General features: G+C 52.9%; 8 protein-coding genes across 8 annotated transcripts; 5 read left to right on the top strand and 3 right to left on the bottom strand.

Annotated features, from left to right (window-relative positions):
- Positions 1-788: 788 nt before the first annotated feature.
- A1O5_10823 (phospholipid-translocating ATPase) lies at positions 789-5,560 on the top strand (the record flags this gene model as incomplete). Its single annotated transcript, XM_007751397.1, has 4 exons — positions 789-1,220; positions 1,270-4,296; positions 4,347-4,576; positions 4,627-5,560. The coding sequence occupies 4 exons, from the start codon at positions 789-791 to the stop codon at positions 5,558-5,560; spliced, it is 4,623 nt and encodes a 1,540-aa protein (XP_007749587.1).
- Positions 5,561-6,444: 884 nt separating this feature from the next.
- A1O5_10824 (uncharacterized protein) lies at positions 6,445-12,990 on the top strand (the record flags this gene model as incomplete). Its single annotated transcript, XM_007751398.1, has 1 exon — positions 6,445-12,990. One exon carries the CDS (start codon positions 6,445-6,447, stop codon positions 12,988-12,990), a length of 6,546 nt encoding a protein of 2,181 aa, XP_007749588.1.
- A 729-nt stretch (positions 12,991-13,719) lies between these two features.
- A1O5_10825 (transcriptional regulator) lies at positions 13,720-14,520 on the bottom strand (the record flags this gene model as incomplete). Its single annotated transcript, XM_007751399.1, has 1 exon — positions 13,720-14,520. The coding sequence occupies one exon, from the start codon at positions 14,518-14,520 to the stop codon at positions 13,720-13,722; it is 801 nt and encodes a 266-aa protein (XP_007749589.1).
- A 696-nt stretch (positions 14,521-15,216) lies between these two features.
- A1O5_10826 (protein transporter SEC61 subunit alpha) lies at positions 15,217-16,866 on the top strand (the record flags this gene model as incomplete). Its single annotated transcript, XM_007751400.1, has 4 exons — positions 15,217-15,226; positions 15,300-15,400; positions 15,488-15,655; positions 15,715-16,866. 4 exons carry the CDS (start codon positions 15,217-15,219, stop codon positions 16,864-16,866), a joined length of 1,431 nt encoding a protein of 476 aa, XP_007749590.1.
- A 552-nt stretch (positions 16,867-17,418) lies between these two features.
- A1O5_10827 (arginine biosynthesis ArgJ, mitochondrial) lies at positions 17,419-18,843 on the bottom strand (the record flags this gene model as incomplete). The annotated part of the gene is made up of 1 exon (XM_007751401.1): positions 17,419-18,843. One exon carries the CDS (start codon positions 18,841-18,843, stop codon positions 17,419-17,421), a length of 1,425 nt encoding a protein of 474 aa, XP_007749591.1.
- Positions 18,844-19,360: 517 nt separating this feature from the next.
- On the top strand, positions 19,361-21,181 carry A1O5_10828 (uncharacterized protein; the record flags this gene model as incomplete). Its single annotated transcript, XM_007751402.1, has 1 exon — positions 19,361-21,181. The coding sequence occupies one exon, from the start codon at positions 19,361-19,363 to the stop codon at positions 21,179-21,181; it is 1,821 nt and encodes a 606-aa protein (XP_007749592.1).
- Positions 21,182-21,926: 745 nt separating this feature from the next.
- A1O5_10829 (pyridoxine biosynthesis protein pyroA) lies at positions 21,927-22,886 on the bottom strand (the record flags this gene model as incomplete). The annotated part of the gene is made up of 1 exon (XM_007751403.1): positions 21,927-22,886. The coding sequence occupies one exon, from the start codon at positions 22,884-22,886 to the stop codon at positions 21,927-21,929; it is 960 nt and encodes a 319-aa protein (XP_007749593.1).
- Positions 22,887-24,134: 1,248 nt separating this feature from the next.
- Positions 24,135-25,823, top strand: A1O5_10830 (uncharacterized protein; the record flags this gene model as incomplete). Its single annotated transcript, XM_007751404.1, has 1 exon — positions 24,135-25,823. The coding sequence occupies one exon, from the start codon at positions 24,135-24,137 to the stop codon at positions 25,821-25,823; it is 1,689 nt and encodes a 562-aa protein (XP_007749594.1).
- Between the last annotated feature and the right edge of the window lie 1,651 nt (positions 25,824-27,474).

The following is a 27,474-nucleotide window of genomic DNA, read 5'->3' on the forward strand; positions in this document are numbered from 1 at the left end:
AGCCTCTTGTGAAACCGACACGCTTCGGCCCCTGCGCCTACCAGCCTGCGCCTGCACTTCAACGGCCTCCGTGCATTGACGTTCTTATTGTCGGCATTACTGGCATCTGGCAGTGCATCTCCCAATCTCAAACCTTCAGGTCCTCATCTCTCTTACCAGCCCATTCATTCCTTGCCCAGACGCCCTGCCTGCCTGGTCGCCGCTCCTGTGCTGCACAACCCACTCATCTTACCAAGTAATCGCTAAATCAACAGCGGAGCCCCGGGCAATCAATCCCTTACCGAGTACGGAGTGCAGTCTTCGGTCCATCGAGAAAAAAAACCCTCCGAAGAGTTATACTCCAGCCGCCCCCATACCGTTTCGATCCATTCTACACTTGCACCCTCGAGCTCACGCCGACTCCTTCCCTTCTCGCTGTCACCCTGTCAAACTATCTATCACCTCCCTCTATACCTCCCGACCTTTTCGCGCAACATTATCGCTGCCGCCTTCTCTCCCTCCCTCCCTCAATAATGCGCGTTTTCTCGGGCTGCTGACGTGAGCCGACTCTTCCGAGCCCTCCCTCCTCCCAGCCTCAAAACGTGGAAACTCGACCTTCGACCCGTCTGGTCTCCACGAGTTTCGTCAACCGTCCCAGAATAACAGACCATATCTGGAATTCACATTTGGCGAATACTCGTCTTTTGGTGTTTCTTAATCAACCAAAACTGGCACCCCGCGCCCTCGGGGTGACGGTATAAAACCCCCTCCCCTTTGCTGGATCCTACGCCTACACCTGCCCTGCCGCCATGGCTCGAATACACTTTACCAGCGGCGAGACAAACGTCTCGAAGCCTGTCAAGAGAATGCGCTGGGCCACAACCCGGAAACCCGGTCAAAGCGGAGCGAAAAAGAGACTCTCTCTGCTTCAAAGAGTGCCCAAAGTAACTGTCTCAACCTACGAAGAGAAGCCGGCCGGTCCCAAAAGCACCGGTCTGATCACGGACGAGAGCCCCCTCGGCGAGCAGCAAGTACACGAGGAATCCCATGGACGCCAAATCTATGTCAATCTACCCCTTCCGCCCGAAGCAAAAACAGAAGATGGCCATATCAAGGCTCAATACTCGAGGAATAAGATTAGGACGGCAAAATATACTCCTCTAAGTTTCGTGCCCAAAAACTTGTGGTTTCAGTTCCACAATATTGCTAATATATACTTCTTCTTTATCGTTATTCTCAGTGTAAGCTGCCTTGGACCTCATGCGCGTTGTTTCTATCTAACTTGGCCAGATATTCTCCATTTTCGGCGCCTCGAACCCCGGTCTCGGGTCGGTTCCCTTGATATTCATCTTGACGGTGACGGCCATCAAGGATGCTGTGGAGGATTGGCGCAGAACGGTGCTGGACACCGAACTCAACAACTCCCCCGTATACCGACTGGTGGATTGGGAAAACGTCAACTCCTCTGATGATGATATCTCCCTGTGGAGGCGGGTCAAGAAGGCCTGCACGAGATCGGTTATTTCGACCTATCGCTGGATGAAGACCTTGAGGAAAGGCCAACCCAAACGGTCAGAAAAGGATGCGGTTGCGGATCACCCCGGTTTGCAAAGGAATCATTCGGTCGCTACAAGGCATACAATTCGAAGCTCGATCTACTCGGAAGAAGGCGATTCGTTCCACTCCTCTCAGAGCCAAACTGGCGATGACATTGCCATGACACCCGTGCCATCCCCGGGTTACCGATCCAGCCTCTCCCCAGATGCCACTGGCGGACCTCCGAGCAGTGCATTCTCGTACGAAACAGCGGATGAGGCTCGCGCTGGTGGAGACAACGCACCTTCGATGCTGCGAACGCAAAATTCCTCAAAAAGGAAGAGCGCCATTCCCCCAAAGAAGGACTATGGCACTGTGATCAACCCTCACAAGGATGTCCGTGATACCGCCCGCTTCAAGAAAGACTACTGGAAAAATGTCAAAGTGGGCGATTTTGTTCGTATCTACAATGACGAACCCGTCCCGGCCGACATCGTCGTTCTGTCGACGTCTGACCCCGATGGTGCATGCTATATCGAAACGAAGAACTTGGACGGCGAAACAAATTTGAAGGTCCGTCATGCTCTTCAGGCAGGACGAAAAGTCAAGCACGCCAAAGACTGCGAGTTCGCCGAGTTCTTGATCGATAGTGAGGGACCCAATCCAAACTTGTACGCTTACAGTGGCGTGGCTCGATGGCAACAGCAGGACCCCAAAAATCCCAACGGGCCCACGCGAGACATGGCCGAACCTATTACTATCAACAACATGCTTCTGCGTGGCTGCAGCTTGAAAAACACTGAATGGATTCTCGGTGTGGTTGTGTTCACCGGCAATGAGACCAAAATCATGCTTAACTCGGGCATTACCCCCAGCAAACGGGCGCGAATGGCTAGGGACCTAAACTGGAACGTCATCTACAACTTTATCATTTTGTTCTTCATGTGTCTGGTTGCCGGTATCGTGCAAGGTGTCACCTGGTCCGAAAACAACAACTCCTTGAACTTTTTTGAGTTTGGTTCCATTGGCGGCAACCCTCCGACGGACGGCTTCATCACTTTCTGGGCCGCCGTGGTCCTGTTCCAGAACTTGGTCCCCATTTCCTTGTACATCACCTTGGAAATCGTCAGATCCATTCAAGCCTTCTTCATTTGGTCCGATATCCACATGTACTATGAGAAACTTGATTACCCTTGTACCCCCAAGAGCTGGAACATTTCGGATGATTTGGGACAGATCGAGTACATTTTCTCGGACAAGACCGGGACATTGACTCAGAATGTTATGGAGTTCAAAAAGTGCACCATCAACGGAGTTCCATACGGCGAGGCTTACACCGAAGCCGAAGCAGGGATGCGAAGGAGACAAGGCGTTGACGTTGAGGCCGAGGCCGCCCGAGTCCGTCAAGAAATTGCGGAAGCACGTGTTGAGATGTTGAAAATGCTCCGCAAGATCTACGACAATCCTTATCTCCACGATGACGAGCTCACATTTATTTCTCCGACCTTTGTGGCTGATCTAAATGGACAATCGGGTGAGGCACAACAAGCGGCGGCAGAACATTTCATGATTGCTTTGGCACTTTGTCACACGGTCATCACGGAAACGACCCCAGGTGACCCACCAAAGATCGAATTCAAGGCGCAGTCTCCTGATGAAGCTGCCCTTGTCGCAACGGCGCGCGATATGGGGTTCACGGTCTTGGGTCGTACGAACGACGACCTCCACGTTAATGTCCTCGGCGAAGATCGGACCTACCGGATCCTGAACACTCTCGAGTTCAACTCGACACGAAAGCGGATGAGTGCCATTGTGCGTATGCCGGACGGAAAGATCAAGCTGTTCTGCAAAGGTGCCGACAGCATGATTTATTCCCGTCTCGCTCGTGGCCAGCAGCAAGAACTTCGCAAGGCAACCGCCGAAAACCTGGAAATGTTCGCTCGTGAGGGTCTCAGGACGCTCTGTGTGGCGGAGAGAGATCTTGACGAAGACTTCTACCAAGAATGGAACAAAGATCACGACTTCGCCGCTCAAGCTCTGACCGACCGAGAGGACCGGCTTGAAGAGGTGGCCGATAGAATTGAGAGAGACCTTATACTCCTTGGAGGCACGGCCATTGAAGATCGTCTGCAAGATGGCGTTCCCGACACGATTGCTCTGCTTGGCCAAGCAGGTATCAAACTTTGGGTCCTTACCGGCGACAAGGTCGAGACCGCCATCAACATTGGCTTTTCTTGTAATTTACTCTCGAATGAGATGGACTTGATCTTATTCGACATTCCCGAGGCCACTGTCGATGAAGCTGCGAAGCTGTTGGATCAACATCTCCAGACTTTCGGGTTGACAGGTTCTGACGAGGAGCTCGCAGCCGCTCGACTTGTTCACGAGCCTCCACCCCCAACCCATGCTTTGGTCATTGACGGAGAGTCTCTCAAGCTTGTTTTGCGAGATGAGCTGAGACAGCGCTTTTTGGTCTTGTGCAAACAGTGCAAGTCTGTCCTTTGTTGCCGAGTCAGCCCTGCACAAAAAGCGGCCGTCGTTCAACTGGTCAAGAATGGACTGGACGTCATGGCATTGTCTATCGGTGATGGTGCTAATGATGTTGCTATGATTCAGGAGGCTGACGTCGGCGTCGGCATTGCTGGCGAAGAAGGGCGACAGGCGGTCATGTCGTCCGACTATGCGATTGGTCAATTCCGTTTCCTACAGCGACTGGTGCTCGTCCACGGTCGTTGGTCTTACCGCCGTCTCGCTGAAAGCATTGCCAACTTCTTCTACAAGGTCTGTGTGAATTCCATTTCTCTCCCGGGTTTTGCTAACGTCGCTGTCAGAACCTGGTCTGGACCTTTGCTCTATTCTGGTACCAGATATACAACAACTTTGACATCACCTACCTCTTTGACTACACCTATATCCTTCTGGTGAACTTGGCCTTCACCTCTGTGCCTGTGGGTCTGCTGGGTATCCTGGACCAAGACGTGAGTGACAAGGTGTCCCTTGCAGTACCTCAGTTGTACCGACGTGGAATGGAGCGAAAAGAATGGACTCAAACGAAGTTCTGGTAAGGGAATTGATCGTTCCGTTGAACCATCTTATCTGACGTGATGCCAGGCTATACATGGCTGACGGCTTGTACCAATCTGCTATTTGCTACTTCATGGCCTATCTCCTTTTCCAGCCTGCGACTTTCGAGACAGAGAACGGACGAGGCATTGCCGACCGAAGCCGCATGGGTGTATTTGTCGCCTGTGTTACCATCATCGTGATCAATTCCTACATCCTCCTCAACACATACAAGTGGGACTGGATCATGGTGTTGGTCACCGTCATCAGCTGCCTTTTGATCTTTGCCTGGACTGGGATCTACTCGTCTTTCGAGGCGTCCTTCCAATTCTACAAGGCCGGATCCGAGGTCTACGGGCAATTAACGTTCTGGGCGTTGACACTGCTGACATTTGTGATATGTCTGCTACCTCGCTTCTGTGTGAAATACTTCCAGAAGAACTACATGCCCTACGACATTGACATTGTTCGGGAGCAGGTTCGGCAGGGGAAGTTCAAATACTTGGACGACTACGGGGCATACATTCCTCCCAAGGTCGTCGACATTTCTGGGACATCATCTGAACAACCTGAAGAAGTCCCTGTGGAGGCAAGGGAGCAGCCGCAACAGCCTCACCACGCGCGATATGGGAGCATGGCAGAATCGCAGCGGCCCATTTACCCACCGTCAGAAGCCCCGACCCGTCACCCTCACAGCCAAACGGGCAGTGACGGCACGGACAGAACCCAGCCATCTTTTGATACGGCTGGATTTCACGGGGATTCGTCTACACCCGAGAAGTTACGGCGGAGGAGACCCTCCGTGGAACGCGCTCGCTCATCATTTGAGAGGCAACGCCAGTCTTTCGACAAGCTCAGACCGAGCTTCGAAGGCAGTCGTGATTTCACCAGCGCCGCCATGCTGTCAAAGATGGAATCTCAATATTCCCAACCTGGTCTCAGCGAGGTGAATACTCGAGTGATCCCTGAGGAGAACGTGTAGTGGCCTCATGACTAAGGGCAACACAGCACATTTTGTGTATCATGAATTTATGCCGGCCCTCTATAGCTATGATGATCACGGAGTTGCAGAACGCATGGATATTGGACAGGTATTATAAGGGGCATCCAAAGAGACTGGCCATGGAACTTTTGAATTATTTAGCGAAGGTTTTTTATGCTGTATATACTTTTGAAAAACGCCAAAATGGAGTCGCGTCCCAAAAAGGGACAGAACTTGAGAGCGATTGTTTCTTAGATGAGGCAGCTATTTGGACGGACGTCATGAGCGCCTACTGCTATGTGGATATCCAACAAGTATCATGTGTGCATAGTTGACCGAAATCTGTTGACCCTACGGCGCATGTAAATATGTCGTGGGCACGTGAAGCTGCCTAAGCCGTCTTCAGCACCAATCGCACTAAATGCACTCGGCTAACTTGCTTCATATCGTCGCCGCTGAGCGCTAAACAACGCCCGACACTAGTCCGTACAAGCCCGTGCCAAGTACTCGGAGTGGCGGTTCGTCCCTTCGGCTGCACGCGACTTTGGTTGACGCGCCCGCCGCGGCTCTCACAAAGTGCAGTTGCATTTCTCCAAAGTTTCACCAACTGCCAACAATGGAATTTGGAGTATCCTTTCAGGGTTGAACATCTCTCGTGGCATGAGCATCCGTCAATGTGATCACCGTCGTACCAGTATGAGAGATTCAAGATCTCCCTCATCCGACCCACTCACATTCCACATCCCCGTCTGCTACTGCTGTAACAAATACCGCCGCCATGGCGGAGTTCATAGCAGCTTTACAGTAAGTTAACCACCACAGATTGTTCCTTGGCTAAAGACCCGCTTGTTAATGTCTGTCGGGCACACAGAGAATTCCAACACATGCCCCCGGGACTCCACATCTTCTGCCCTCGGCACAGCGATGACGATAGTGACAGATATGAAGACGAAAGAGATCCCAGCCCCAACGACCCAGTTCGCCTTGCCAGAATCGAAGAAGCAAAGAAGCGGCGGAGGAAGTTCGTGTCGGCACTCCAACTCCTCGCCTATGATGGGAAGGAAAGCGAGCAATACCAGCGTTTCATCTGGGAAACGCTTGACGAAGCCCTGGGAAAATGTGACATTTGCATACGCGAGTACTATATCGCCAAAATCGACCTTCTGACTGCCTTGCGAGAGGACTACGAGGACGATGACATTGCCAATTTCTTTGCCCTGATCAACCGGAGGGACGTCCAACGGATAGTCCAGGGACTGGACGCCGCTGACAAAACTCTGCAAGGTGTGGCAGAACAGAAGAGAGGGACTGCGGTACTGGACCCAAGACACTTGCACGCTTTATTCGAGGCGCTGGTATGCCAAGCGTTCTTAGACGACGAAGAAAAACTCAAGAGACATTTTGATGCGCCCTTCAAGATGATCCAGACCAAGAAGCCGCTTAAGATGCGAGAGATCTTACCAGCCGCTACACGATTTCTCTTTGATTCTAATACGGCCCGAGTGGTATGGGCAAGTCTGATCTGGAAACGACTTGATCGATGTCCCACGGACCTTGAATGGGATTGGGCAGTGAAAGACTACCTCCAGAAGAAGTTACAGACAGCCTCCGATCCAAACGAAGTCGCGAAACTTTGGAGTGCTTTGGACGTGATTGTCGGAACACTCGACGAACGGATGATCACCTACAAGCTATTCGACCTGCACCCAAACATATGCACAACGGCGTTGAATCACTTGGCCAAGCGAACTACAGCCGTGCCCTCCATTCTTTCAACTCTTAAGCAGATCTTGGACAAAGCCCCAGACGCATTCTGGCAGGCGATGGGCTCCATCTCTTCGCAGACAATTGTCGAGCAGATCTTCGCAAGCCCCCTGTTCAATCAGGACCTTCAAGATTCTGCGGCAGCTACTGACCGATCCGCTCCGAATGTTCTGTCCTGGATCAATTCATTGTTGGAATCTCTCAAGCCTGCCAATCGGCCGCCTGCTTCACACACCCTCCTCAACCAGCTGTTCGAAAGAATCGACAACCCCACCATCAACCTTTCGGCGAGAGGAGCATGCTTGGAACAGGCTGTAAAAGTGTTATTGAAGACGGTAATCAGTTTCGCCGGCGAGGAGGAGGATGACCAGCATCCCGTTGAGCGGCTGGTCTATCTTGACACACTCAATCTGGTTGGGCATCGTCTAGATGTGATACTGAGGCCAAGGGACCCAGCTCTTGCTCAATCACTGCAGAAGGAGACTCGAGATGACATTGTTAATCTCGTTAAAAATTCAATCGCCTTGGAATGTAAGTGCCTTAAGCTTGATTTTGAGAACCTCACTCGCAATGAGCCCCGAAGGCAGGACTCGAGCGCCTACACTCCAGAGATATGGACCTCGGTCATCGACAACCTCCGGGACGACAATCACGCACTGTCCACCGCAGCACTGCTCGGAATCATGTCTCTCCCTGGTCTGGAACAGTTCCGAATCAGAGAGGGTGACAGTGTGGCGAAAGAAAAGAAGTCATACAACTCCATCTTCGAAAAAGTAAACGAGATGGTCAGCAAGCTTCTGGAGCGCATATCCGAATTCCAGCCACCTCATCTCGACACCCTTTTCAGACAACAAGATTCAAGTATGTCTCTGGTAGCTGCCTTGTTCTCTCCGCATCAAGGGATATACGAAGCAGCTATTGCCATGGTCAAGAATATCAGCGGAGAGTCAGGTCGGAAAGAAGCACTCGCCCATTTGATCCACGCTTTTCTCGGGACGACCATCTATGGGGTGTGCTGGCTGTTTAGGCGAGTAGCAAATTATAAGACGTTTGCCTCGGTCCCCAGAATGCTCAAGACGGGTATGGAAATCCTTGATGTGCTTTGCAACCCTACGGATGGCCAGCTACGACGCACGCAGCTCTCGAGTCGAGATCTCAAAGCCATTCAGAGCTATTGGTCATATCAGTGGATCGCTCTCAAGACCATCTATGGTCACACGGAACGTTGGTCAATGGAGGTTCACAACAAGGACACCATGAAAGAGGTCTGCCGTGATGCCATGCAATATGCTGAAGAGCTCTTCAATCAGTACGACCTGTTCGCTAGCGTCTTGACAAAAGCAAAGCCCGATAGAGCTGACGAGACGCGAAAGATCCTTTTGGACTCAGCTACCACCAGTGAGAAGAACATAGGATCACCCTTGAGCGCTCTGGATACCATGTGCAAGTGGCTGAGACTTAGAGACGAGTATCTGGTTGATACTCTAGTCTCATTGATTTGCAACATGCTTTACCAACTCAAGCGGCTCCGGGCTGTGGTGACCAACAGTGAAGGCCTTGCATACGTGGAGGACGTCGCGACAGGAACAACCGTCAGAACAATGCTCTCAGCATCACAAAAAGCTAGACTAGTCCGAGCACTGGAAGACTACTTCGACCGTCAGATCGGAAGACCGGCCGTCAAGAAGCAAGCCACACTCAGCCTGGGAAAATGGACGGACGCAGCCGCCGTCGCAAGAATCTCTACCCCTGAGTCTAGAGATCATAGCGCTGACGAATTTGGAGACGATGATATCGCTGACGACGACTTGATTGAGATCGCCAGCAAAACGCTCGATACTCATAAAGCAACAGTCACTGCCAAGGACAAGAAGAAGATCAAGTCCCTGCTCTTGCAACAGCCGCCTTCAAGATCAAAGGCCGCTCCGGTATCTACCATCGACATCCAAGTAAAGAAGGCACAAGAGGCGAAGGTCTTCATTGAGAACCGTAAGCGCGAAGAAGCAGCCCGAAAACTCCGAGACAAGGAAGCCGCTCTCAAATTGAAAGGCAAAACAGGAATCGGTGCACAGACGAGCGGACAAGGTTCTGGACTAGCTGGCCTCGGCGTTGTAGGCAAAGATCATTCGGCAGGTCCAAACAGTCTCATGGTGTCCAGCGAGTCTGAATTCGATTCCGACTCGGACGATGAACTATTTGGCATTCAGTCAAAGGGCCCCACGGTTCGTGATCAACTCGGAAGGAGGAAGCCCATGCCCGCTGGCCCTGTACGGAAAATTAAGCAACAACGGACCCAGAAAGATATTCGTGCTCGACTTGCTCCCGATCTCGGGGAATTGCACCGCACAATCCTGGGCTGGGATTTCTTTGCGGAGACGGACACCCCTCCCAATTCAATGCAGGACGACTACACACTTGTTACAGATACGTTTCGGACTGCACAGGACTACCAGAAGACCTTCGAGCCGCTGTTGATCCTAGAAGGCTGGCAGAGCTTCCGTGCGGCACGGGAGGAAGGCAATTTCAAAGCCTTCGAGGTCAAAGTTTCCAATTCTCTGATCGTGGACAGCTTCTTTGAGATCAATTCATTGATGTCTTTCGCAGAAGGAAAGGATCTCGGCATTGGAGTGTCGGATGTTGTGTTGTTATCGAAATCAAACAGACCCGACCAAGACGCCAGAGAACCACACTGCCTTGCCAGAGTCAAAGAAATCTCGAGGAAGAAAGGAGAAGTCCAAGTTGTCTATCGGGTTAATGCTGCCAACAACCCTCTGAGAGCATTTCTGAACGATAAAGCTGTTGTTTACGGTGTCCAGATCCTGTCGCTGACCCCTTTGGAGAGAGAGTACGGTGCACTGATGGCATTACAGTACTATGACTTGTGCGACGAGATCATCAAAGCGCAACCGTCACCCATACTCGACTATGCGGAAGAGGTGCTCCAGCCAATTAAGGCTACTTACAATGTGAACCTTGCACAAGCTAAAGCTGTAAGATCCGCCCTCGACAACGACGCATTCACTTTGATCCAGGGTCCTCCTGGTTCCGGCAAGACCAAAACAATCTGCGCGCTCGTCGGTGCCATGTTGACGGGCTTCGTCAAGAAACAGAACAACATTGGTGCAAGGTCAAGTACAGCTCTTGGGCCATCACGACCACCACCCTCGAGCAAAAAAATCCTGGTTTGCGCTCCAAGCAATGCAGCAGTTGACGAACTGGTCATGAGGTTCAAAACGGGAGTTACAATGTTGGACGGCACTTTTGAACACATATCAGTCGTCCGCTTGGGTCGCAGTGAAGTCATCAACACCAATGTCAAAGACGTTACGCTCGAGGAACTGGTCAACGCTAAACTCAGCGTTGCCGTACCTAGGAGTTCCGGAGAAGACATCCATGGGCTCATGATGCAGCATAAAGAGGTCTCGGAAGAAATGAGGAATCTCCGAGTCTCAATTCAAGATCGACGCGGGAAAGGCCAAACAGTGCCAACAGAGGATGAACAGCTTCTGGATGCGCTTCGACGGAAGCAAAACGGATTAGGCAGCAGGATCGACGAATTGAGAGAAAAGCAAAATACTGCCTCTCGGGACGTGGAACTCAGTCGAAAGCGAATCCAACAGGAAATTCTTGACTCGGCCCACGTTCTTTGCGCGACTTTGAGTGGTAGCGGACACGAACTATTCCAGAGTCTCAATGTCGAATTCGAGACGGTCATTATCGATGAGGCTGCGCAGTCGATTGAGCTATCTGCATTAATTCCTCTCAAATATGGGTGTTCAAAGTGCATCCTCGTTGGCGACCCGAAACAATTACCACCTACGGTCTTGTCGCGGAAGGCGGCAAAATTCCAGTACGAGCAGAGTTTGTTTGCCCGTATGGAGAATAACCACAAGAAAGACGTACATCTTCTAGATACGCAGTATCGTATGCATCCGGAGATTAGTCTTTTCCCAAGCAGGATGTTTTACGACTCTTTGCTAAAGGATGGCCAAGGCATGGATAAGCTTCGTCGAAGACCGTGGCACCACAGTGAGATTTTCGCTCCTTATCGCTTCTTTGACGTTCAAGGAATGAGTCAAGCATCAACCAAAGGACACTCGTTGGTCAACGTTGCCGAGATCAACGTCGCAATACAAATTTACAGGAGATTGACAACAGACGTACGCAAATATGACTTTTCCGGAAAGATAGGCATCATCACTCCATACAAGGGCCAGCTGAATGAACTAAAACGTCGCTTCAGGGACCAATATGGTGAAGCGATCTATTCAAAGATTGATTTCAACACTACAGATGCTTTCCAAGGACGAGAGAGCGAGATCATTATTTTCTCTTGTGTCAGAGCTTCGACCCAAGGTATCGGTTTCTTAAATGACATCAGGCGTATGAATGTTGGTCTGACCCGTGCCAAATGTTCTCTATGGGTTTTGGGTAACTCGCAAGCACTCATGCAAGGCGAGTACTGGCGTGCTCTGGTCAACGACGCTAAGGCGAGGAATTTGTACACTGAGGGTAACATTGCAGTCTTGCTAGGCCGGCAGCTCTTGACGGACGACATGATGAAGGACGACATTGAAATGCTTGACTACACTGAGTCTATGTCAGAAACCGTAAAGTCTTCCACAATTGTCGAAAGATCATTTAGTGAGAAGCTAGAGTCGAAGGAACCATCACCCGCACCACCGAAGGAACAGAAAGAAGCTTCTCGACCGAGTGGTCTCTCGAATCCAGCTACTCCGACGACGTCCCGACCTGGTAGCGCTCTTTCAAGACAATCTTCGGCGGCCTCAGTTACCCGGCCAGAGCCGAAGCGGCAGGACTCAGGACAATCTGTTGGAAAGCGAGATCTCACCAGAGCCGATGTTAGAACGGACACCAGGACCGATACCGGGGCTGGGCAACGTCTTGCTCTGAACGAGTCACAGCCTGCTGAACCCAGGGTACAAAGTAAGTTTTCTAGGGCTCGAGCTGGCGAATATAATCCTTCAGGGGGCAGCAACGGTCTCAATGAGAATCGCAACTGCACGATTTGTGGGTCGTATGAGCATCTCACTACAAACTGTGACAATGAAGAAGCCCTAGCTGGATCAATCGGCACTTGCCACAGATGTCAGTTCCCGGGTCATACGGCTGTCTACTGCACTGAACCTCGATGCCTCTCTTGTGGTGAAGTAGGCCATACAACAGATCAATGCACGGCGCCCTTAGATAAGAGACTTGATAAAACGCAACAAGAGAAGGTCCGGCGAGAAGAGATTCGGTTAGGTGAAAAACGAGACAGAATACGCCAGAATCGAGCTGAGAAACAACTTGGTGAGCACGGAGCCGCCATTCCCACCGTGAAGAGTTCAGTCCCGACCTCGAACACGACTGCACTGGGTAAGGAGGCTAAGAGGAAACGAGACGAGTCCTCCGGTAGTGATTCTACGAGAGGCAAGGTACCGAGAGCCAATCCGGCCAATAAGTCTCCCGGAACTGGTATGACTCACGCACGGACCGGACATCTAAATTTACCTCCCAGAACGGCTGACCGTCCCCCTCCAACAGGACCAACGGGTCTGCCGCCGAGAGCCCCTGGTTCACGTCCTCCAGCTATGATCAACGGACAACCGATGGTAAGAAGAAAGAAGACCAACGCCGATGACATGTTTATGAAACGAAGATAGGGCCGGCAGCAGTGGATGAGCTGCGCAGTTTTTACAGGGAACCACAGCATTCAGTCTTGCTTTCACAAAGCTCATGGTGACAACACCAAGCCATGCGGCACAGATATTCGTGGGGCTATTTTTTGACTTGCTTCGCATGTGATGAAAGGTGGCCCCTAGTTTCGGCTACTTGGGGGACGTGGAAAATGCGGGATTCAATTTTGAGGTGTAGCAGGGCAGGCTACGAGGCGCTTTTGTTTGTCAGCGAAGCATTCGACAGCGCGAAGGACCCGCTGTTACGATGAAACAATATCATGAATAGGAAAAGATCAGAGCGGGCGCATTTGCATAGCGACGGGCGTTCTATTTGCCGATTCCCATTTGGAAGGCAGAGAGGCTACGAAGCCTAGGTCCAGGGAAGCCAGGAATCGCAAGACCTTGTATGTGATACATGGAAGAAGACGACAAACTCGCTGAAGAAAATTGATCTGTAGCTAGGTGATTGAATGGCTTGCCAGATCAGAAAAATCATGGTGGCCTCGCTTGTTAGAACAAGGCCAATTCTCAATCCTCATATGCTCTTTCCCGCCTTCATGATCTTGGAGAGAGTCTACCTAGCTGACTACTAGGAAATGAAGAGGAATGCCCGTCATTTGGCGGATACGACTCTCGTAGAGAGGAAATACCTGGACTCCCTCCTTCGTTCCCGCTTCTATCGCGTCTATCGCGTCTATCGCGATCTTGTTGAACTTAGGCACGAGCCTCGCCCACAGACTTCTGTGAATCCTTTAGCTCCCCCCTCTCCTCGACCGTCTTCGCCACCAAGTCCCCGAGCTGGGTGTTGAGAGCTTCGAATCCTTTGATCACGCCCTGCCGGTCCACCTTGCCGAGTTCCTGACTCATCTTGTACTTTCCTTCCAACCGGGTGATCTCGATATCGATGCCGATGATGTTCTTCTTGAGCAGCTCGATGTACCGCTCGGGCGCATCCCCAACACTCCAAGGTCTTTCGTACCCCATGACCGTCGTCTCAGCGTGTTTTGATAGGTCGCATATCTGCCGCTGCAGGAATTGGCCCGTCTCTTCGAGATGGGTATCGTAGTGCACCGTGGCGGTTCCGTACACTTGCACAGCCGAGTAGTTCCACGTGGGCACGACTTTTCCCGTGGTGGGTTTGGTCTCGACGTAGAATTTGGGCGTCACATAGTGATGTGCGGGGCCGTTGAAGATGACGGAGACTTCTTCTCTGAGTTTCTGTGCCCCATTTGATGGAGAAGTGGTATTATCAGAAGTGGCTTGTTGAAGCTGGGCGGCGGCTTCAATGATTGCTTTTGAATGCGGATTTTGTCGAGCGAGGTGACCGCGTATTCTACCTAGGTCTGTCTCGCTCGAGTCGTCTTCGACATCGAGCACCCATGGAATGTGCGTGCATTGTATAGTAGGGAAATTCGGTGAGGACAAGGACGTGATTAACAATCCCAAAGGGTTTTCCCGTATGAAGCGTCGGAGGGCGGGGATGTGGAATTCAGCGTGCACGGCGCGAAGGTACATTGCTGATTGCGAGAGGATGACAACAATAATGACAACAATAATGACAACAATAATGACAACAATAATGACAACAATAACGACAACAATAACGACTATTGGTAAAGAGCACAGAGAAAAGAGAGGGTCAATCGAATATATTATAGCGAACACTCCCAATTTAAACTGCAGCGCTTTTGCACCGGGGGGGAACAATTGTCCCACGCCCTGCGATTACATTTGACATCGGAATCTGCATGACGCTGGTGGAGCGGCCAAACCGCAGTGTCCTGGGGCTTTTGGTCGGTCCTTTTTTATTATTCGCTTATTTCAAATGGGACAAGCTTCTTTCGTCAATTGCAATAAAACGGAACCTTTTAATGGAAGAACTTAAGCATTCATGGGTGTGAGTCAAAGGGTGTCAGCCCCAGCCTTGCTAGAGTGTGCGAGGCTGAACAAGGCTGAACAAGGCTGAGCTCCGGGTTTCTTGGCACGTTTATTTTGTCTCGGCAAAGCTTCCGTTTGTGACGCGGAGGATCGTTGAAGTGTCCTCAGCCCTCGCAGCCAAATTGCAAGGTCTCCTCGAAGCTCTCAGGAGAAACTGTCCTCCATCTTCCTCCTCTTCTCTCTTCTCAGCAGCCATTTCTCGCGCTCTTTTGCTCCTTTCTTCCTTTCCTTTCTCCTCAACAGCCTGAAGCTGTTCTACGGTGTGCAGCAACCATGAGTGGCCGTGCGTGCTTCTCTCTCCTCTCCTCCTCCTCCGCACTTTCAATGCCCAAAATCGCTAACCGCAACAAATGCAGTCCGCTTTCTCGACCTCATTAAACCCTTTACGCCCCTCCTGCCGGAGGTCGCGGCCCCGGAATCAAAGATCCCATTCAACCAGAAGTTGATGTGGACAGGAGTAAGAGCGAACCCAGCCGAGATCCACGCGACAATTGGCCACGCGGGACAAGCACCAGGAGACTAACAATTTGGCCGCGATGGACAGTGTACGCTCCTAATTTTCTTGGTCATGAGCCAAATGCCTCTCTACGGCATCGTCTCGTCCGACACGTCAGATCCCATCTACTGGTTGCGTATGATGCTGGCCAGTAACAGGGGGACACTGATGGAATTGGGGACAACGCCCATCATCTCCTCTGGGATGGTCTTCCAGGTATGTGCGAAAACTCCCCCAGTCGCCTCCGCAGTAATCGTCTAACGTGGTCGCCGTAGCTCCTAGCTGGTACTCACCTCATCGACGTCAACCTTGATCTCAAGTCCGACCGAGAACTGTACCAAACCGCTCAAAAACTCTTCGCCATCATTCTCTCCTTCGGCCAGGCCTGCGTTTTCGTCCTTACCGGTCTCTATGGCCAACCAAGCGACCTCGGTGCTGGTATCTGCCTCCTTTTGATTGTCCAGCTGGTGATTGCCGGTTTGGTGGTCATTCTCCTCGATGAACTGCTGCAGAAGGGGTACGGTCTCGGATCTGGCATTTCTCTCTTCATCGCCACAAACATCTGCGAGTCCATCATCTGGAAAGCCTTCTCCCCAACGACCGTTGACACGGGCCGCGGAAAAGAATTCGAAGGCGCAGTGATTGCCCTCTTTCACCTCCTCGTCACCTGGCCCGACAAGACCCGTGCACTCCGCGAGGCTTTCTACCGCCAACATCTCCCTAACATTATGAACCTTTTGGCAACCTTGACCGTTTTCGCCGCCGTCATTTACCTTCAGGGCTTCCGGGTCGAGATTCCGGTGAAATCGTCACGTCAACGAGGCATGCGCGGCTCCTACCCCGTCCGGCTGTTCTACACTTCCAACATGCCCATCATGCTACAGTCTGCATTGGCATCGAACATCTTCATGATCAGTCAGATGCTCTACACCCGCTTCTCCGACAACCTGCTTGTCAAGCTCATTGGGACATGGGAACCAAGAGAGGGCTCATCTCAACTGTACGCGAGTGGTGGAATCGCATATTACATGTCCCCACCCCTGAACTTCACCGACGCCCTTCTTGACCCCATCCACACCGTCATCTACGTCACTTTCATCATTGTCACCTGTGCGGTCTTCTCCAAGACATGGATTGAAGTCTCTGGCAGTGCCCCCCGCGACGTGGCCAAGAACCTCAAGGAGCAAGGACTCGTCATGGCCGGGCATCGTGAGCAGAGCATGTACAAGGAACTGAAGAGAGTTATCCCGACGGCGGCAGCTTTTGGCGGTGCGTGCATTGGGGCGTTGTCTGTGGCAAGTGACATGCTCGGTGCGCTGGGGAGTGGGACCGGGATCTTACTCGCAGTCACAATCATCTATGGCTACTTTGAGATTGCGGCCAAGGAAGGAGATTTCGGGCAGGGATTGAAGGGATTGATTGCTTAGAACCTTTGACAGGTTTGAAAAGTTGAGCTTTTCAAACACACGGGCTTGTTAGAGAAATTACGAGAACAAAAGTGTGCCCTGTTTCTGCATAGCAAAAGGTTTTTTTAAGGATCGAGGTTAGTAATTGCTAAGACAAGGTTCACCGAGGGTGGGAAGGCAAAAACCAAAGAGGAGGTATCTATCCTGTCTGGTCTCGTCTGGCTTTGTCTCGACTTGGTCTTGTCTTTGCTTGTATAGTACCATGTAGCCAAGCTGCCCTACTTGTACTGTATGAAGAGAAGACCTTTGCTGCCTTGATCAGTGCGGAGTACAGTGCTGCATTGTGTATGTGCGTGTGTATGTTTGGGAATTGTATGTACCTTTTATTTCGGGGGGGTTTTTTTTTTCGCTGAATGTGATAGCATATACGGTATATGGACCGCTAGCTATGCTCTCTCTCTCTCTCTCTCTCTCTCTCTGTATGTGTGTCTGTCTGTCTGGCTGTCTGTCTCCGTTCTCCGCTCGCTGTACCAATCGCATTCCATGTACTCCGTACCACAGGCGCTCTCCGTCTTACGTGCGATAATCCCCGTTGATCGTGACATACTCGTGACTAAAATCGCACGTCCAATAATTCCCCTCTGCGCTTCCGACGCCCAAGTCCACGTCGATGATCACGTCCTCGTCCTCCAGCAGGCGCGCGGCCCTTTCCTCGTCCACGGCTTGCGGCTCGCCGTTGACGAGAAGCCTCAGCACGCCCTCTGCCTTGGACTTTGAGGATTCGGCCGGGATGAACGACACGTTTGTCCTGGCGGGCATGACGGATCCCGTAGCGCTGGAGAGGGATATGTTGGGCGTGTATCCGATCGCGCAGAGGATGCGGCCCCAGTTTGCGTCCTTGCCGTACAGCGCGGTCTTGACCAATGGGGAGCGGGCGATGGTGGATGCGATGGCTTTGGCGTCACTCTCGGTGAGCGCGTTGCGGACGTGGATCGTCACGAATTTTGTGGCGCCTTCGCCGTCGCGGACGACTAGTTGGGAGAGGCGCTGCGAGAACGAGGTCAGGATGGAGGACATGGCGATGTAGTCTTCACTGGTCGAGGAGGAGATCGGAGAGCTGGATGACGAGAGGGAAGCGGCGGCGGCGCCGTTTGCGAGGATGGCGACCGTGTCGTTTGTAGAGGTGTCTCCGTCGATGGAGATGCAGTTGAATGATTTGTTCACCGCGGTGGTGAGCAGGGATTGCAGTGGCCCCGCGCCGATGGGTGCGTCGGTGCACATTATCCCCAGCAGCGTGGCCATGTTGGGATGGATCATGCCTGCGCCCTTGGTCATTCCTGCCAATCTGTATTCCACACCTTGATGCTGGGGGCCAGGCAGGGTGAATGTCGTGGAGAGGAGCTTGGGGAACGTGTCCGTGGTACAGATTGCCTTGGCCGTGGTCAGCCAGGCATCGTGGTCGCTGGCGAGGTTTTCGTAGGCGGCGGGGATCTTTGCGAGGATCTTATGGATGGGCAGTCTCTGCCCGATGACGCCGGTGGACATGACGAGGCTGTTCGGCCCATGAGTGTCTGGCTGTTGAAACTGGGCGGAGGCGGTTTGGGACATGGCCCAGGCATCGTCGACGCCTCCTTGGCCGGTGACGGCATTTGCGCAGCCGGAATTGACAACGATACTCCTCAAGCCTGTCCCGGCACGCTTCTCGAGCACTGCTCTGCTGACTTGAACCGGCGCGGCTTGGAACTTGTTGGTGGTGAAGACAGCGGCGCCAAAGGCGGGCCTGTCTGAGGCAATGAGAGCCAGATCGGGATGAGACTTGTTGGCCGGCTTGACGCCGACATGAGTTCCGGAGACTTTAAAGCCCTTTGGGTATGTGCCAGAAGTGGGCACGTATTTCACCTTTGAGGCTGGGACGGTCGAGTCAACCGGGGCAGAGTAATGTCGAATGAAGGTGCGGAGGGCCGACCGGGTTGTTGAGGGATTGAGCGACCACGCCATTGCCCTTGTTGACTCTCTGTGTCTCCTCCACAATATAGTAGATAGATGGCTGTTTGGAGTGAGTCCGTGAGCTTCAATTCATTCATAAGTCCACCCGGTCGGTGGGTGGCTTTGTTCTTATCGATGATCGGTTCCCAGGATAATGGAGCAGGAGGAGGAAATGTGCGACACTCGCTCACAGCCCATGCACCTATGTAGGTACTTTCAGACCAATTCCGTTTCCTTTCTTTTTTTTTTCTCTCTTTCTGATGACGAGTCAATATGGCGCAGTGTCTTGTTCATTGGGGAGAGAGAAAAGCAACGAGCTTGAGTCAAAAAATGCACATGAACTGATGGGCCAATCAGAGCCCCCGGTTTGCGGAGCGGCATCAATGTGGACAAAGTCGCGTCGCGCACACGGAGAGAAACAAGAAAAGCCAGAGAATCAAGAGAATCACCACCGCCCAACACCACCGCATTTGATGTACGGGCCAACACCGACGACCTCTCTGTGCCGGTATACTGCTCATCCTGCACCATGTCTAAACGGAAACAGCCCGATCCAACCCCAGAGTCCTTCGCCGAGGTCACAACCCCCTCGAAGCGCCGCCGGAAAACTACAGACGCAGTAGAAGCACTCCCCAACAGACATGATGAGGGCAGTTCAGAGGAAACACCTTCAAGGAGAAAAAGGAAATCTGCCGTCCATGGCCTACAGGACGAGGAGGATCAAGACGAGGGCAGTCCCACCCCGAAACCAAATGGTCGCAGCTTGTTCTCAACTCCCACTCGAGCCAAAGGCCGCCCACCAGCTGCTACACCCTCAAAGTCTGCAAGGGCAAAAGCAGATAGGTCTGCCAAGAGGAAGAGTGCCCGGCTGCTCGCTGAGGCACAGGACCCTGATGATGATGCCGACGACGACAACCTGGACGGGCAAGATGCACGCTTGGCGCGGGAAATCCTCGACCAGGTTGAGGGACAAGACGAGGAAGATATCGACGGAGGTGGACTAGGCCAGGATGTCGACGAGCTCGTCCCGGAAGGGGAGGAGGCAGCCACACCGTCAAAGAAGACGCCCGGCAAACGAGGGAGGCCCAAGGGCTCCAAGTCCAGGAGATCGCCCACGCCCGAGGGCGATATCCCTCCGGAAGAACGATACTTTTATCAAAACCGCCTTGGGCCCCCTCAAGTCTCGAGCAACAAGTTCAACTCGGTCAAATTGCTCACGCACGACGAATATTTCGAGCACATCTCGTCATGGAGGGACCCTCACGACCCCGAAAAGGCCTTTCTGATGAGACTGCACGCCCGGTCCTTTCCACAATGGCGCTTCGAACTTGCCGAGGGGTTTGGTCTATGTCTGTATGGTTACGGCAGCAAACAACCTCTAGTCAAGCAGTTCGCTGAGTATATGTACAAGAAACGCCATCATCCGCCCCCTCGCATCGTCGTTGTCAACGGCTACCTTCCAAAACTCAACCCGCGAACAATTCTCAACACCATTGCCTCGGCCGCGGCCGAAACGGAAGACGAGGCGATCCGCCTGGTAGGCCAGCCAGAAGAAATGCTCGACACCCTGCTCTCCCACCTGACAGACGCGCCTCCACCCTCGCAGCTACTCGTGATGATCAATTCCATCGACTCCCCTGCCCTCCGCCGGCCGTCTGTCCAATCCCTTCTTGCCCGCCTGGCAGCTCACCCACACATCTCCTTTCTCGCCACATGCGACACACCCACCTTTCCGGCCATGTGGAATTCGACCCTCCTGGACCAATTCAAATTCGTGTTCCATGACTGCACGACATTCGCGCCTTACGCGGCCGAGATAGGTAGTGTGGTGGACGATGTCCACGAGCTACTAGGTAGGAAGAGGATGCGGGCCGGCGGGAAGGAAGGCATTGGTTTTGTGCTGAAGAGTTTGCCGGAGAACGCCAGGAACCTGTATCGCCTGCTGCTGGCCGAGATCCTGAGCATTTTGGATGATGATGATGATGATGATGGCGGCGCCGGTGCCGAAGATGATGAAGACGATGAAGGAGACGGAGAAGGTGACCTACAACCGTCCCGGAAGAAATCACGAGGCATGACGACGACGAAACCAGCCACACTACCAACAACAACAACAACAACAACAACAACAGCGACACCAGACGAAGTCGGAATCGAATACCGCACACTATACCGCAAGGCGGCGGAGGAATTCATCTGTTCAAGCAGCATGAACTTCCAGTTCCTCCTCAAGGAGTTCCTCGACCACCAGATGATGACGACTCGCAGAGATCCCGCCACCGGCGCCGAGATGTTGGCCGTCCCGCTGGGCCGGGCTGAGATGTTGGCTGTTTTGGAGGAGCTTGTATGAGGTGTTGGCATAGGGACCAGCGGAGGGAGAGGACAAGTGTAAGTAGGCATGTTAGAAGTGGGGAGAAGAAGATAAAAGGCCGCGCCCAGGATACGTTGTGCGAGCGAGCGAGCGAGCGAGTGAGTGAGTGGGTGGGTAGGTAGCTGAGGAGAGCGAGTACACGTAACTACCGGTCCGACACGTATGATTGAGGTGCAGAATACCGCTAGTTATGTAACCGCCCGGGGTATCTTAGGTCGGTACACCGAGCAGCAAGCTATATTGACTGGTAGTAGTACTTGTGTACCTGGTAATCTTCGGTCAGGGCGTCGCTCGATCTGTTGGTCTGGCTCTGATATCATCTGGGACTACTCGCCAGGTCCCTTCTTACTTGCACAATACCTTCGGTAGCGTACGGAGTCTCGAGTACGCAGTCCAGACTCCAGAGGGAAGAGTTAAGAGGCGATGCTCCAGATCCAAATTCATCCGGATTTTAAAAGTTGCATTCAAATAGAGACAAAAGACGGGACCCTATGGACGAAGCACGTAGACGCCGACGCTCCCCTGATGCATTGTTTCCCTTCCGTGTTCCTCAGGCCCGGCCTGCCCCATGCTCGTGCTCATGCTCGTGCTCATGCTCGTGCCATCTCTCTATCCTGCGGCGCGTCTCTCGACTTTTTATGTCTTTGTTCGCTGTCTACCAACACAAGGCTCCATCTGTGTATCCACCCCCAGCCTATACATATGTGCCCATGACCGTCTCCGTCTACCATCCTCGGCCGGCCATCTTCTCGCCCTCTCCCATCCCGCTCACATTGATGCCGACCATGGCCTCGCCCAGGCCCTCGGAGCACTCCGCCAGGACCTTGGCGTCGCGGAAGTGCGTCGTGGCCTGCACAATGGCCCTTGCGCGCTTGGCGGCGTTGCCGCTCTTGAAGATGCCCGAGCCGACAAAGACACCGTCGCAGCCCAGTTGCATCATGAGCGCGGCGTCGGCCGGGGTCGCGATGCCGCCAGCCGCGAAGTTGACCACCGGCAGACGGCCCAGCTCGGCCGTCTGCTTGAGCAGGACCGCATCACAGCCCAATTCTCTGGCCAAGGCTCTCAATGCGCCGTCCCCCTCCTTCAGGGCGGCCTGGGCCCTGGCGATGTCGCTCTTGACCGTCCGCATGTGCTTGACCGCCTCGACCACGTCGCCCGTGCCGGCCTCGCCTTTCGTCCGGATCATGGCAGCGCCCTCGGCGATCCGTCGAAGTGCCTCACCCAGATTCCGACACCCGCACACAAAGGGCGCTCTGAACCCAGCCTTCTCGACGTGGTACGTGTTGTCCGCGGGGGTCAGGACCTCGCTCTCGTCGATATAGTCCACCCCCAGCGCCTCGAGGATCTGACACTCGACAAAGTGACCTATCCTGGCCTTGGCCATGACGGGTATCGTCACGGCGGCTTGAATCTCCTTGATTAGAGCGGGGTCGGACATTCTCGCGACGCCGCCCTGGGCACGAATGTCGGCGGGCACACGCTCGAGAGCCATGACGGCGCAGGCACCGGCTTCCTCGGCGATGCGGGCCTGTTCGGCATTGACCACGTCCATTATCACGCCGCCCTTGAGCATCTGGGCCAGGCCGGCTTTCACTGTAAAGGAAGGGAGGTCGCCATTGGTGGCGGAGGAAGTCTGAGGGACGATTGTGGTGGAGGACATGTTGGAGTTGTCGTTCATAACCATGATGGAGTATGGGGCGCCGGTGGGGAAGGATTGAGGGTGGGAGTAGAGCGAGAGACGATGGAGGCGAGGGATATATCGGGCTCGCGGTGGGAGACTAGGGCAAGTAGGAGAAAGTAGGAGAAAGTAGGAGGACAGTAGGTGGCAGGTCGGTCTGTCTGTACGTCGACTATGCTCCCAATGGAGAGAGAGGAACGATGAGGGAAAATTGCTCCAAGGTGGCCGTGGTTGATGGAGGAGGCAAAAAAAGTCAAAAATTCGATAGGAGATCCAGATCCTGAGTCAACCACCAGAATTCAATGGAGGACCCCACACAGACACACGCGCACACTCTCTCCCTCTGATGCCCTCCGACTGGCCACTCTCTCCAGCCAGGTGACTCGATAAAAAAAAAAAAAAAAGAGGGAAAAGGGAATAAAGGAAGATATCAAGTGCCGGTGAGATGTGAGATATGGATGTGTGACTTGTCAGGAGATATAACAACTGTACCGAGTATCTAAAGTCGGTAGGCACAACCAGTAAGTATTTGTACCAAGTAGAAACTGATTTCTGGCTGCGCCCTAGGACAAGCAAAGCGTAGCACTCAGTGAGTCGTGTGAGTCAATCCCGGGGTTTGGCTCTTCTACCTTCTGGAAAATTTCTTTTTTTTTTGGGGGGTTTTTTTTTTTTCAAACCCCGCGGCGATGATTGCCGTCGGAGAAGTCGCCCACTACTTGTTAGGTGAGTAGCTACTGGATGGGGTGAAAACGTGCCGGAGGAGTCGGAAAAGAGCGGGCAGTCATGTGATTTTGTTACGTGACTATAGATGACTAATGATGGGAGATGGCATGGAGTCACGTGAAAGATTAGTCATTGCGGACCTCCCCCCTTGCTCCCCCCTTGCTCCCCCCTGCTCTCCCCTCCGGTGCCCCTCGTCTCCGCACTTCTGGCACTTGCGCCGAGTATTGAGCGGAGCATCGAGGATAGAAGAGGAGAACGCGATCAATCAGGGACATGGGACCCGACGACAACGACCACCTACATACCGAGATGCCTTCCTCAGCCTGCTCAATGTTAACCCCAAGTCATCCGTACACTCCCAGGAGCTGACTGAGCGTGCTGCTTCCTCCGCCCGGTCTCTCACTTCCTGGCGGCAATGACCAGTATCTTGGGCTTCTCGATGCGTTGCTCAAATGCTGCCTCCATTGCCGTGCTGCATCCCCATCTTAAACCACCATACCGTCCCAAACTCGATCCCATCATAAATCAAGCATGCCGCCGGATACAGGGCCCGGCCAGCTCGACCTCGAGCTGGCTACCGCCACCCCTCCACCATCATCAACCGTCATATCCCTGCCCGACCTGCCCGACCTGCCCGAGGACGTCTTCCTCTTGGTCGTCACCAATCTCTCTGCGTGGGATGTCTTGTCGTGTCAGCGCGTCTCGAAATCATGGCGCGCCGCATTCTCCAGCGACCATCATGTCAGGTTCGTGCTGCAGTCCTACCCACGCGCAAGGGAAGTCCGCTCCCTTCCCTCCGGCACCCTCCATTTGCACTCTCATTGCCAGCAGCAACAGACCTCGCTGGACTGGAAAGCTCTTCTTGCCGCCGTGGCCTCGCGCTACCACAATCTCGCCCGTGGCACGGCCAGACGCGTCAACAGATATCCCATGGCGCCGGTTGAACAATTAGGCGACTGGTTTCCTGTCGGCCAGTGGGACTATCATGAAAGTCAGCCAGGAGGTCGTCTATACTACGAGACCGCCGCCAACCATCTGAGTCGCATGGGCACTAAGCCGTACTTGTTTAGGCCGACCTTGTGGTCCTATGACGACGGCCTTCTGGTATATGCCCCGGCCGAGTGCAACGAGGATGGCTATTTCCCGCAGATCCTGGCTCTGCTGGACGTCGAGACCGGCCGCAAGTATGCCGTTCCATTCGACATTCGAGCCAAGATCATCCGCAATCTGCGCCTCAAAGACCGGACCTTGATCGTGGAATGGGCCGAGAAGGACCCTTTCCACAACCTCAATGCCATGGAACAGGTCAACCGGCATTTCGCAAACTGCTTCGACGTCACCCGACAACATGACAAGTCCTGGAAGGTGACGTGGCGCGCAGAATGGAAAATGCATTTCCTCGGCTTGCCGCCCAACTACCACGACCGCTTCTTCTCGACGCACAATGCCACCCATTACGCCGTGTATTTCTGGCAGCCCAATCGGAGCATGTACACGGGCGACGAAGAGCTCCCCATCGAGTCGCTGTCGGTCTGGGACATTTCTGCGCCCTCGTGGTATCGACCTTCGACAGACCCGTCGGGAAAATTCCGCCCCGCCGAAAAAGCAGGTCCGTATATTGTGTCAAGGTTCTCTTTCACGCAGATGGATCTCTTTGGCATACGCCAGCGCGCCAGCGTCGCGTTGATGTCTCTCCACCTGGACTCGGAAACCTTGTCGCTAACGGTCCGCGAAAACGTGGGCGTGGCAGGCCAGGGTTATTTTGACCCGGCCGAGCGCCTGTGGTGTGCAAAGACGACGACGTTTCCTTTCCTCGGCCAAGGACCCCGCTTGTTCCGCGAATGGGACGGCAACCTCCCTCCCTACCGCGGCCATTGCAGCATAGAGACGGCCGACGTGGAAGAGAGCGAGCGCTGGTTCCTGCCTGTCATGGACGTGGTGGACGCCGAGGCTGGCGTCCGCTTGAGCCTGGTCGAGACTTGCTTCTCGGGCCAGAGCGTGGAAAACAGGCTGGTCGTGCGGCTCAAGGTCGAGGCCGGCGACGACAAAGAATCTGTCGTGCACGGCGACGAAGAAGCCTCGGCCGCCACGGGCCCCGCCTGGACCACCCTCGACGACGACTTGACCAAGCAAGTCTCCTTCATGGGCCGCATCGCAGGCGACGAGCGATGGCTGATAGGCCAGAACGAACGCATGGAGCTTGTGGTCTTGAAATTCTAGGGGCGGCTGCGCAGCCGCTGAGCCGGTGTGTTTTATCTGTCTCTACATTGTAAACAGTAAATCGTAAATAGTAAATAATAAACTCCCTTGCTCCCGCATCGTTACCGCCGTGGCCCGTTCTGTCCCTCTCTGCAGAGCAAGGCATGCGAGGCGAGGAGAATGACAGAGAGAGAGAAAAAAAAAAAAAAAAAAAAAAAAAAAAAAAAGGTTGTGAGCGATACGTCAGTCCACGTAGATGCACATATCGGCGGAAGTGAAATGGCAGTCTACAGAGCAGATGGCAGATGGTAGATGACGACCCAGGTATGTGACATGCCAATGGTTGCATCCATCTTGAATTCTGATTTGAAACAGAAGTAAATCCTTCCTGGCTTTAATTGAAAGTATGTACATCTTTGCTGACCATGAACAGGGGGATGTCCTTGCTGACCTCAAACAAACCACATCCTTCCTAACCTCAAACAAAAGCAGCGGACCGAGCCGACAATTTCATCCTTTCTTTTTTGTCCTTGCATGGGATTTTGGTTTCGTTGTGAGTTTTGCTTGCTTTTGCGCTTCCTTTTTTCCTTGACTTCTTGGTTTGAGGGGTCTGCAGTTGGATTTTTGGTCCTGACAGTTTCGATCTTTCAATTTTTCCTTTCCTTTTCCTGCCTTTATTTTCTGTCTTTTTCCTTTCCCCTTTCCCCTTTCTTTGTATTTTCCTTGCGCAAATAGAGAGTTCGTGGTTGATTAATTTAGTCCGAGCGATGCTCTAAGTTGTAGACTGCGAATAATAGATTGCAGCGTGGGTATGGATAAGGACGGTAGAAACATTTATTCATAAAAACTGGAGCGGGGTTGGTGTGTTGGTGTGTTGATGGTGTTGTTGGGATAGTGTCTAGTTGGATTGGCCAAACGATTGAATGCATTGTAACAATCGATAGTAATTTCGGTGGTCATGCAGATGGCGATGAAGAAGGGATATAGATGGTGACATTGTGTTCATGTATGCTGGAGACGAGCGGGCTTTTATGGTGGTGTTGGTGGGATGGAGTTTGGTTGAGTTGGACGAACGATTGAATGTATTGTAATGATCGATAGTAATCTAGGTGGTGGTGTAGATAGCAATGTAAGTGGTTGTGATATGTTGTTGCTATGCCACCAAGCGGTGTGCTGTGGACATATTGGATTGTGGATGGTTGATTTGGTTTGATTGAACTTGCAGTGGAGTTGATTTGATTGTGCAGGGTTGAGTCGACTTAGCATCGAGCAGGAATTGAACGATGAACAATTTTCAGGGAGCAGCTTCGCTGGCAGTGTAGACGGATGGGATATAGCGTTCCTCTTGTCACCTGAGACGTTGGTGTTGAGGTATATGGCGATATTGGGTTGGATTCGGTCGAAGAGAGTTGAATGACAGACCAGTTCGTGCAGCAGGGTAAATAATAACGCAAATGGCAGCCGATATTATTCTGTGTCACTTGTGACTGTTGATACGCTGATATGGAATTGTTGAGGATTGAGTTGTTTGCGAACAGAACACCAGTTGAACGATCGACAAGCAGCAGCGCGGAGGAGTCTGCGAATGGCAGAGATGTAATAGTCCTCTGTCAGCTGAAAGAGTCGGTGTCGGGGTGTATGGCAATGTTGTGTTCGCTTCGGTCGAAGACAA

The sequence above is a fragment of the Cladophialophora psammophila genome, assembly GCF_000585535.1.
Source record: "Cladophialophora psammophila CBS 110553 chromosome Unknown aczJe-supercont1.21, whole genome shotgun sequence".
NCBI lineage: Eukaryota > Fungi > Ascomycota > Eurotiomycetes > Chaetothyriales > Herpotrichiellaceae > Cladophialophora > Cladophialophora psammophila.